Source organism: Penicillium roqueforti, assembly GCF_015533775.1.
Source record: "Penicillium roqueforti strain LCP96 04111 chromosome Unknown scaffold_02, whole genome shotgun sequence".
NCBI classification, from domain to species: Eukaryota; Fungi; Ascomycota; class Eurotiomycetes; order Eurotiales; family Aspergillaceae; genus Penicillium; species Penicillium roqueforti.
In genome coordinates, this window is record NW_024067566.1 from 151,826 (window position 1) to 162,970 (window position 11,145).

General features: G+C 50.2%; 5 protein-coding genes across 5 annotated transcripts; 2 read left to right on the forward strand and 3 right to left on the reverse strand.

Annotated features, from left to right (window-relative positions):
• Nucleotides 1–199: 199 nt before the first annotated feature.
• Nucleotides 200–1,585, reverse strand: LCP9604111_1503 (NAD(P)/FAD-dependent oxidoreductase; the record flags this gene model as incomplete). The annotated part of the gene is made up of 1 exon (XM_039068877.1): nt 200–1,585. The coding sequence occupies one exon, from the start codon at nt 1,583–1,585 to the stop codon at nt 200–202; it is 1,386 nt and encodes a 461-aa protein (XP_038931630.1).
• Nucleotides 1,586–1,989: 404 nt separating this feature from the next.
• Nucleotides 1,990–4,316, reverse strand: LCP9604111_1504 (fungal specific transcription factor domain-containing protein; the record flags this gene model as incomplete). The annotated part of the gene is made up of 4 exons (XM_039068878.1): nt 1,990–2,490; nt 2,554–2,863; nt 2,926–3,340; nt 3,401–4,316. 4 exons carry the CDS (start codon nt 4,314–4,316, stop codon nt 1,990–1,992), a joined length of 2,142 nt encoding a protein of 713 aa, XP_038931631.1.
• An 887-nt stretch (nt 4,317–5,203) lies between these two features.
• LCP9604111_1505 (uncharacterized protein) lies at nt 5,204–6,538 on the forward strand (the record flags this gene model as incomplete). Its single annotated transcript, XM_039068879.1, has 2 exons — nt 5,204–6,031; nt 6,089–6,538. 2 exons carry the CDS (start codon nt 5,204–5,206, stop codon nt 6,536–6,538), a joined length of 1,278 nt encoding a protein of 425 aa, XP_038931632.1.
• Nucleotides 6,539–7,008: 470 nt separating this feature from the next.
• On the reverse strand, nt 7,009–9,999 carry LCP9604111_1506 (putative pH signal transduction protein PalA; the record flags this gene model as incomplete). The annotated part of the gene is made up of 7 exons (XM_039068880.1): nt 7,009–7,429; nt 7,492–7,894; nt 7,948–8,522; nt 8,581–9,475; nt 9,550–9,604; nt 9,674–9,911; nt 9,992–9,999. The coding sequence occupies 7 exons, from the start codon at nt 9,997–9,999 to the stop codon at nt 7,009–7,011; spliced, it is 2,595 nt and encodes an 864-aa protein (XP_038931633.1).
• A 445-nt stretch (nt 10,000–10,444) lies between these two features.
• Nucleotides 10,445–10,855, forward strand: LCP9604111_1507 (type II toxin-antitoxin system death-on-curing family toxin; the record flags this gene model as incomplete). The annotated part of the gene is made up of 1 exon (XM_039068881.1): nt 10,445–10,855. The coding sequence occupies one exon, from the start codon at nt 10,445–10,447 to the stop codon at nt 10,853–10,855; it is 411 nt and encodes a 136-aa protein (XP_038931634.1).
• Nucleotides 10,856–11,145: the final 290 nt, after the last annotated feature.

The following is an 11,145-nucleotide window of genomic DNA, read 5'->3' on the forward strand; positions in this document are numbered from 1 at the left end:
AATATGTCATTTTTCATTCGTCTGGTGTTACAATGCTATAGAGTACATAGATTGAGGATTAAAGGAACTTTTTGCAGGTCATCACTGTTATATCTCGAAGAATGGAGCCTTTGTTTGTATAGGTTGTACAAGACTAGATAATGATAAGAACAGTCAAGCTGCATAACTCTCTCAATGTGCAATATGCAATAAATATATCTCAACGCTTGATGCCGAGGACATCACCCCCGACAGGACCGTTCCTCGCCTTCTCAAGCCTCTCCTTTGTCGACTCAAACAATCTGGGGATACCAGTATCTTCAAACTTGATCCCATTCTGAACCATCTTAGCAACCCCAAGGGCAGACAAGAACACCTGAGGCATTCCATGACCATTGAAGCCTGCGAGTACAAACTGGCTATCCTCTCCAGGCACGGTGCCGACATGGGGGTGGGAATCCCAGCTGTAGCCCATGATCCCGGTCCAAACTTTATCCACTTTGGCCCCGCTGTTTTCCCAGCCATTGAAAAACCGCTGCATAAAACCATCGTAATGGTCTTTGACCTCCTCGATGAGGATTGAATCGTCCACGCTGTTGTACCATGAACTCAGAACAGGGTAGTAAAGCAAGTTGGCGCCACCGACAACAATGCTGCCGTCGGCGCGAGGGATGAGATATGAAACAACGTTGTCTTCTTCGCGGACTATGTAGGAGTTATTCAGCAGAGGCGCTTTCGTGCCCTCGGGAACTGAAATATGAGTACACTGTCCTTTGCAGGGAACGATGGCTTCGCGGTACTGGGGAAGAAGACCCGCGATGTAGGCATTGTTCGCATACACGACTTTCCGAGCGACGGTCGTGCCTCGTGGAGTTGTAATAATAAAGCTGCCTGAAGATTGCCGACTCACAGACGTCACCGGGGTATTAGTCTGGAGATTGACCAAGCCAGTCTTGAGGATTGAGGCGGTCAGATGCATAATTAATTTGTACGGCCACAGACTTGCGGCTGTGAAAGAAGCAGATGCTTTGGCACCTTTGACACCCGAAATACCCTCCGCATTCTTGCCAGACACAAAGAAGACATCTTTCATGTAATTCAGATCACGGGATACCAGCGCGTCATACATCTGTTCGGCCTTCCGGGCAGTTTCCTCGTTGGTCCACACATCGATAGACCTTGTGAGGGTAAAGTCACAGTCGATTTTCTCCTTTTCAACCAAGGACTTTATGGCGTGTATATGTGCGATTTCGAACTCCGTTACCTCCAGCGCGCGTTCAACTCCTGCTCGGTCGATGAGCCTGGCCATGGGGGTGTACATGTCAGGCCGTAGGTGACCACCGTTGCGTCCTGTCGCACCCGAACAGACACCCCGTGCTTCCAGGATTGTGACAGAGAGTTTGTTGTCACTGGCCTCTCCTTTGACCAAGTGGTACGCTGTACTGATTCCTGCATAGCCGGCGCCTATGATGACGACGTCACTCGATACTGGAAGCTCCTCTGTGGTCCGATGGTCGTGCAGTTCGTGAATGTCTCGGTGCCAAAATGGCACAGTTGCATTTTCGACGGGTTGCCGGGATGCATTAGATGAGTCGGTTGGAGACATAGTCATCGGAGTAGAATTGATTGTTGCTGTTTGATTTGGACTCGGAGGACTTGCGCAGGTTGATGAGTAGGCTAGTCGATGACCTGCTTTGTCGGCATTAAATAATGGCCGGAGTATCAGGTTGTTTGATCATTCGATGAGGACACTTTAGCAAATACACCGAATGAAGATAACGAACTCCGATTCGTCGGTATTCAATAATGACTGATCAACGCCGTGTCTGCCCTTATCAACCCCCGCAAACCCCGTGTCGGGCCCGGCGTAGTCCACTCCGAAAGGCCAAAAAGAACTCCGAAAGCTGACCCAGGGGTTATCTTATCAGTTTGCCCCTTTGACAAAGCATAGTCAAAGGCTTTAATGTAGTCAACACCGATGGCCCGGAAATGTCGGTCCGTTGACAGTGCTCAATACGGAAAAGGTGGATTACCTTGGTCAAGCCAACCACCCTGAGTCCAGTCAACAGTGTTCAGCCAATCCATATCATGGAATTTGTTCATCTCTGGGTCAATATCCTGCTCTCTGCCTATCGCCATAGGTAGATTTTGCCCTGGAGACCGCTCATCTTGCGGGCCATATTGTCTCAGGGACTGCTGTTCGCCTGGCAACTCTTGTGCTTGCATGCCACACGATGACCCCAAAGAATCAAACACAGCGTCGATGATTCTTTGTATAACTGTCTTGAACTTCTTGCTAAGCTGCGCATTATTATCCGTGGGACGTATCCAGTCAAGTAACGCTCTGAACATAACCAGAATCTGGACCACTTCCGACCGCGAGAATTTAACACAGTTGCTAGCGGCGGACGTCGATGTGAGCTCGTTTTGTGGCGAAGATGGGGCTAGATTACTTGCTCGGAGAAGCTCGACGCATAGAATTCCCGCACAGGGCATTGCGTATGATACTGCCTGGATGGATTCAGTTAGTATAATATTCTCAATTCAGAACGGCTAGGTTCGTCAAAGACTTACAATCCAGTCAAAGGCATGGTGGAATTCCTGGAGTTGATCGCGCTTAAGCCAAAGAGACAGGATAACAGACATTGTCTCTTGGGCGATGTCAAACAAGTCTTGGCCACCGCTGAATTGCCGCGATACAAGTAGGCGCTGGAGGAGGAACTGGCATTGCAATACGTCGAGTTGTATGCGGGTGATAATATAGACTTCATGGGCGCTTCGTTCATGGCATTGTGAGCTTGACTGGGGCCATTCGGAGTTTCTCCGATACTGAATGTGCGGAGGATATGAAGCAACTATCTTCCCCAACTGAACTTGTAGGTTTCTACAAGAAGGTCGGAGTCAGCGAAATGTACCTAGTATGCAATATTGCTTCTAATAACGCACTCTACCTGCGATTTGGTAAATTCCGAATTGACACTAAGGGTTAGTTCCAAGATTCCTTCCCGGATAGGACTAAGCATGGCCAGTGCTCGAAGCCAGGTTGTTGTGAATATCTGGCCATTTGTGTTCCAGCCATTCGAGTCAAGCTTTGCAATAGCCAGGGCCAATCTTTCTCGGTCCCCATATACATCTTCCTCGCTTAAATCGAGTGGGAGAGGGCATTGGCAGTAACGATTACTGAGCATAGGTGGTCGCGCATTGAATAGACTGTGGCATTTGTCGTGGTAATACATCGACGCAGCGAGTGACGCTCGGTGTTGAGAGAACGGGGTGATTTCCTTTGCAGGAGTGAGGCGGTGGAATCCTGCGCTTATAAAAGCACCGCGGACAGTCCCGTAGTCGACTCGTACACGGTCACCTATCCCGAGATGAGCTCTATTCTATACTGCCAGAATTCGTCCTGATGTTTGCGACTCACTCTCGTCGCTGATGATGATGCTTTGTAGTCTGGTGCTATTCTTCATGCAAATAACCATGGTATCACTGATTTCAAAATTCCCTTCACAAAGCCTTATACAGGCCGCAGCACATTCTCTCATCTTGTCTGCGGCGGTGTTTCGATTCCGTCCATACTGTTCGGGTAGATCAAATACTGGATCCCACTCTTGCTTGCATCTGAAAGCAATTCCAGCCCAGCTGAAGAGGATCCCAATCATTTCCCATCGCAAATGAGGCCCACCAAACCAGTTCATCCAGGAAGGATGGTCGGAATTGCCTGCGTGATCACATTCAGGTGTCGACTGAGACCTTTTGTGATTGAGAAATAGATCATTTGCCACTCTCAATACTGATTCACGTGTCCGGAGCTCACCCAGCGCACTTGCATATTCTGTCCATACTTGTTTTAAACACCGCTGAATCATTGTGGGCGACAGCCATACATCGTAGATATGATGAATTCCGGCCATCAGCATGTCACATGTACGAGCAGTGGGGAAGTTAAGTAGTGTTCTGACCGCCAGTTCCACACGGGACCTGGCCGTTGAATCAGGCTCTCGGCCTAGCTCGCGGTGGCTGGAATTTGTGGCATCGAACATCACTGCGCCAAAACTATCTTGATTTTCAACAAAAACAGCCGAGAAGCGGGTCGTCTCGTGTTGGCCCAGCTCCTCTTGAAATAGCATGTTCCGTTTTGATGCGGTGGAACGGGCTGTTAGCCCCGAGCTCGCGGCGGGGCTGGGATCTGCAGGAGAGAGTGAGATCGCTGCCGCGACCGAGGATTCAGTAGGAATCTGGAAAGCGCTAGAGACATTTTGAGTGGTCAGTAAGTCGGCGGGCAGTGTTGTATCGAAGTGTATGGGGGTGTGAGAAGTCGGAGGGCGACGTTTGGTCATAGGAGCAGGGTGATAAATGCAATTCAAACTGCGTAGGACACATCGCGAACACTTCGGACTTGCATGGTCACAGCGAATCTTAGCCTTGCGACATGGTTCACAGGCTTGCGGTTGGCCATTATGGCGTTTTCTTGGTTCTGCGAGCATCATCAAGTGTAGTTCCCCTTAATATTTCCCAGCTCGGTCATCCATGCAAATACCAGACATGTCTAGAGGATAATAAGAAAACGAAGTATGGTCGTAGAGGAGATTACCAGCCCCAAGGCCGGTGGATTAAGTTCGGCTCTATCGCGATAGGGGGGATATTCACTTGATGTCAGCCAACCAGCTGCCCAGGACGAGATTATCCAGATTGCGTAATAATACGGTCATTATTGTATCAAATACCGCTTTATTTTGCGTCGATCACGATCAAGTGTCTGTAAGTTTGGTAACACACTGTACGGACCGGTGAACTAGATGTTCTGAGCACGGTTTCTTCATAAATAGTGGAGTCGGATTTGTCCGGGGTGCATGAAAGCCTCAGATGAAGAGACAGTGGGCAGTGAAGGATATTCAGAGTATGGTGTCTCGTTGGGAAGAGTCTGGTCTGTTGTGATAAACAGAGTAGACAGATACAGACGAGCTGATCTATCAGATTCCGCTTATTAAATTCCGCTCATCCCTCTATGGCCATATGCAAAGGGAAGATTCTGTAGCATCGGCGGACCCGAGATATCCGAATACGATTGATTAGCCGAATAGGGAAAAGCCCGACACTTTTCTTGGGAAGGGCTTCACGTTGAACGAGTCTAACTAACTTGGCCTCCTTGGAGATTATATCATCATTGACGTATCTCCTAGCTCCCTCTGTTTCCCACCACATCTTCACCTCCAAATTCCACAACATGACCCGTTCAATACCCCTGAACGGGGCCAACCAAATCCCAATGAAAGAAGATACCCTTAGACGCCGGAATATCAATGGCTCGCAAGTCGAGACAGTTGGAAACGGCCATACCAGCCCATCAAAGTCAGCCCCGAAGCCCCAAAAGCCGCCCTCCCTTCTCCGTCGCAGCAGGGAGTTCGCGGGTAAGCACACATGGACATTCCCATTAGCGCTCATGCTAGCCATCCTCTCGGTATATGCGCTCCATCCGACCGAGTCGAATCCAATTTCTCATTTCATATTCCTATCTTACAAAGAGCCATCCCTGGATGGCGACCGGAACGCCCCGGCGCAGTATGGCAAGGGTCTGTGGGACATAGCGTTCGTGTCATTCTACGTCATCGTGCTATCCTTCACGCGCGAATTCATCATGCAGGAAATCCTTCGCCCCTTCGCCGCCGCGCACATCAAGTCGCGGGGAAAACAGACCCGCTTCATGGAGCAGGTGTACACCGCGATATACTTCGGAGTACTGGGTCCCGTGGGGTTGTATGTCATGCGCCAGACGCCGGTGTGGTACTTCAACACGCGCGGCATGTACGAGCTCTTCCCGCACAGGACCCATGCGGCGGAGTTCAAGGCGTACTACTTGTTCGAAGCGGCGTATTGGGCGCAGCAGGCGGTTGTTATGTTGCTGGGGATGGAGAAGCGGCGCAAGGACTTCATGGAGCTTGTTGCGCATCACATTGTCACACTGGCTCTTATTGCCCTCAGCTATCGCTTTCACTTTACGTATATGGGCATTGCTGTTTATATCACACATGATATTAGTGATTTCTTCCTCGCCGTAAGTCGCATTCAATTCTTCTGGTTTCCGACAACCCGAATATTGACAATCTCCCAGGTTTCGAAATCCCTCCATTACATAGCCCCGGACATAATGGTGCCCTTCTACGCAACCTCCGTCGGCAGCTGGATATATCTCCGCCATGTACTAAATCTCCGGATCCTTTATTCCCTTCTAAACGAGTTCCAAACCGTCGGCCCCTACGAGCTCAACTGGGAGACTCAACAGTACAAGTGCTGGATCTCCAACATCATCACCTTCGCACTGCTGGCTGTGCTTCAGGCGCTGAATCTGTTCTGGTTGTACTGCCTGCTGCGCAGCGCCTTCAAGTTCCTCCTGACGGGGGAGAAGAAGGACGATCGCTCCGAGCCAGATGAGTCTGAGATTGAGCAGGAATACAAGGTTGGTGGGGAAATCAATGGCCATGCTTTGAATGGCAGTGCATTGCCCAATGGCAAGCCTCAGTGTGCCGCTGATGGCGTTGATATCTCTGTCAAGGCGCCCTAACGATGCTCGTGTGGCTTTTTGGTCCTTCCTGTGGGTGCTCACACTGAGGAGCCACATATTCATCCTTCTCTTACCTTGCATTGCCTTTGCTGTTCAACGATTTTGAACAAAAGTATTTGCTCAATCTAATCCATCATGTTGCCATGTATCATGGCGATTCGATTTTCTCTTCTCTGTCTGACCGTTGCTGTTGCGATGTCTCACTTCGTACGATTAGATGTGCCATACGATATATGATAATAATAATTTAGACTTGAACTAGGGTTTGATCATCGCTGGTCACATAGACAATCATTCCAAGGGGTGGTCTGCAAATTGCAGAAATTATATACGCAATCAAGGCTATGCCCGCACCTCATTGCTCGCGCCGCATGGGCAAAACAGTTTAAACAGCTAACAAAACTCCAAGGCTATGTGCGAAAGTGTGGATCTACAAAATGAGATATGAACAGTTTTGTATCACAGCATAATCAAGAAAAACGCAGGCCCTTGCTAGGATCCCAGGTTCCCGTTTGAGGGGCACGAGTGGGCTGAGTCGGGGCTGGTCCAGCTCCTGTGCTTGGAGTGGCATTCGGAGGGTTAGCGGCAGATCCGAATCGAATCCCCATTTCGGGGGACCACATCCCCGGCATACCTCCTGGCATGCTCGGCGTAGAAACCGGAGGCGGGGCTACAGGCGCGCGCACTGGTTGGGGTGCCGTGAGAGGGGGTGCTGTCTCAGCTGGGCGTACGGTGTGAACGGGTGGGGGTAGTTGTGATGGCACATGGATGGGCTGCGCAGCTGAGTAGGCGGAGGGAGAGTGATGGGTCCGAGGTGACTCCTGAGGTTGTTGGCGCAGGTGTGGCTGAGAAATATGCAGTGAGGCCATCGCTGCGGTATTGGAGATGTCTCTGGTTCGGGGAAATGTAACGTCAGTGATAATCCGTCTTAGTAATGGGTGGGTAACACATACGTTTCCAGCTGGCTTGCCTCCATCCGACGTTGATGGACAAAAACCTTTGCATCGTCGCGGAATCGGGCTACAATCTTTGCCAGATCATTGTAAAACTTGCGCCCGACGTCGAGGTTGGAAATGATCTCCTTATACTTCAGATATCCATTTTCCAGATCCTGCAGTGCCGCTTCTCGTTCCTTTGTCGACGCATCACCCTTATGAGACCCAGTAAATGTCCGGTTAGCTTCTCGGACTTGGTCCGAAAGTTGATCTTGCTCTCTTCGCTCTTGGGCTAGCATCTCACGGTCCGAATCGTATAGCTTCAGATGCTCCTCGAACAAATCCTCGAACTGGCTTGCTTGGATAGGCTGCATGGGGAATTCCCGCTCTAGTCGAGCTGTCTGTCTCAAAAGTGCCGGGTCTAAATGCGATCCATTAGTCCAGTTCAAGATTAATGGAAAAGAAAATACGTACGAATATCATCCGCGCGACCTTTGTCCTTCAAAGCTTGAATTCGCCGCCTCCTCCGATTCTCCATTCGAGTGACCTCGCTCAAGCAACCGCGCAACCGGTTAGCCTCGCGCTCAACCTCTGGTGGAATGACAACCCTCCGGCTACTAGGCACAAAGGATTCCAAGTCCCGATTTGTACCAGTGAGAACGAGAAAGACAGATCGTGAATCTCGCAGCTTGCGCTGCACGAGGTCATCACTGCCCTGGGCGGATGTGAAATAGCCGTCAATTTCGGTCAAACTCCTGTAGAGCTTAGGCGCGGCGGATTCCGAGGTTCCGCGGGTCCAGCGATCGGTGCCGTATTTATGGCGAGCCGCAAGGTCCTCTGCCTTTTCAGCAGCTAGAAGCTCAACACCTTCATTATACACAGCCAAATCATTGCCTTTGACTCTGGCGGTGTCGTCGATAGACCGGTGCAAGCGATTCAGGCCATCTTGCTGGCGCATTTCCTCTGCGTGCGACACAAGCGTTGGCGGGAGACCTAATGGTTTTTCGAGCGCTTGTAATGACCCTGGCAAATTGAGCGATGAAAGCAAGCTTGAACCTGATGTTAGCAGAATTTCCCTTGGGTGTGGTATTTCCATTGAATACATACTCTCGCAACTTGTCGGACATAGACTCCAGCTCTCCAATGAGAGTATCATTGACCAGTCGGTCTCGACGATCAGTGTAGATACTGGCGGCAATGTGAACTGCATATGGGACCAATTTTGAGAACAGCGGCTGCCCCAACGGACCATTATCACCAAGCATAGAGATCGCATCGGTAACCTGCGAAGGTGCCTTGGCGAGAACCATGCTGGCACGTTCAATAGTCTTGAGCTCAGACTTGGGCGGCACAGGGTTGATGTAAATGATATCGTTATCCTTCTCGGCACGCTTGAGGTCTTCCACGACACGGCTCTTCATGCCATTCAAGTCACCCAATACAGTCCGATTAATCCACCGCTGCTCTTTCAACCCTTCACCGACACAGACCAAACAATCGCGCAGCCGAGCAACCTCTTCTCCATATTTGCGCTTCTCCAGGCAGTCAAGCGCCTGTCGGAACTGAGCAGCAGCAGCAAAGTGGTGGTGCTTTGCAGTCATGTGGTGGATCCAGTCCGTGCTAATTGCATTAGACTTCACAGCCAAGTCACCTGCATCCCCGTAGAAGTCAGACACCTTGGCTGCCAGTTTCGCAATAGATACATCCTTCAGTCCATCTTTAACAGCTTTCTGCCAGAAGCATTCCTGGCCCTGTCCGAGCAAAAGAAGTTCCAAACTCTGCAGGGTCACCTCATCCATATCCTCTGGCGGCGACGTTCGAAGGTCTGGGATGATATCGGTTCGAAGGTGGCTCAACACTCCGGCGGCGGAGCAGAGGTAGTTACACGCCTGTTTGAGTCCATCTGCGGTAGTCCGGTTGGTCGCATATGCAAGCTGGGAGTATAATGCGGCAAGATTGAATATGATATTCGCTAGTTCGAAGCGCAGGTTATTTTGTGAGACTAGAAGCCATGATGTATTTCTATTAATCTCGTGACCACCAAATCGGACCTCAATCCAAAAAAAAAGAACTCACCTGGTCGCGAAACATTAAAGCCAAAAGCCGGATACCACGAAAAATCCACTCCGACCTAAATATCACGCCGACCGTCAGCTTCGAATACCAAAATCCAAGAGCCAGGACTAGAAAAAATGCGCACATCAACTGGGAACTTCCCACCCAGCCATTTCAGCTGAGCCGCATATGTGACCAGGCGACTGATGCCACTGTAATGCGGTTCCTGAACATTGATGGCTTCAGTTCGTAGACGATCAATGATCATCAGATCCTCCGCAAACATATCCGGGCGTTGGTCATATTTGGTCGATATGTATTGGGTGATCGCTGCGGAAAGCGAGACGGGATGGGAACGCCGAAACGGGAGCTGGAGAATATTACTGTAGGAATAGAACAGAAGAACCAGTCAGTGTCATTCCTCTCTTCTCGCACTCGCTCATATGCTGCTGGGGGTACTCACGACGCCATTGTCGCTCGAGGCGGGGTTTGGAAGAGTCCGTTTGTTTTGACTGCGGGAAGTTCAACCCCACCGGGCAACGGAATGACGCTTCGTGGCCTGAGGCATCAACTCAATACTTGGCCTGGTTAAAAGCTGTCTTCGACACTTAAGTCTTACCCCTCCCATTTAGCGCTTGCTGAATGTAAGGAATTGACTCGTCTTAGTATGGACTAAAACTATTGCGCATTCCGTTTCCGTCAGGCAATGAATTAAGGAGACCTACACCTATGACTCCTCGCTGAGAATAGGCCACGACCAACGCGCCCATTATTGTTCCTCGGGCTTCAGTGTTGATCTACCTAAGTAGACTCAAAAGCTGTTTCTTTCCAGGACAAAAAGGATTGAACAATATATTCTTGACCCTTTACCTGAGGCACTATTTCCAACGCCTGTCATTCATCATATGTTCTCAGAATGGCGACACCAATGCCTCGATTCTTGACCATGTCGCAAATCCGAAGCCTTCATCGCAGATTTGGAGTCCCCCATGCCCCCCTCACCCAGATAGCTATGCTGGAATCTGCAGTCAATGCGCCGGTGAATAAGAACCACTATGAGAAGGATCGCGATGTGTTTCGGCTGGCAGCGATCCTGGCCGAACGGATCATGCAGAACCACGCGTTTCAGGATGGGAACAAACGCACTGCCCTGCTAGCGGCTGATATTTTCTTGAGGGTTAATGGCTATTCCCTCCAGAGGTTTCCATCTGCAGATGATGCGCACATCGAGGGCCTCGCAGCCGCGCATGTTGCAGTCGTCACTAAGAAATGGACCGTTGAACAGCTGTGCAACTACTACCAGTCTGTCGCGCTGTCTTTAACCTAGTTCATACTGAGGTTAGACAGTACTACGCTGCCCGCCGAATAGCGTGCTGAAGATAATATCCCCTCTAGTTCTATGCCACTTGGCAGCACTTGGCTGACTCGATCGGCAAATCCGGGCCCCAGCTGTCTATGTATCAGTGCTAGACTGCCGAAGCAGAAACTGAATTTGTACCATTGTTAGTCCTATTTATCACAACTCATACATATTTCCGCTTAGGACGGTAGTCGTAGGGCTCGTATTAGACTCCGACTAGCGGGGAAATTAGGTTAGGATATGGAGACGAGGATAAC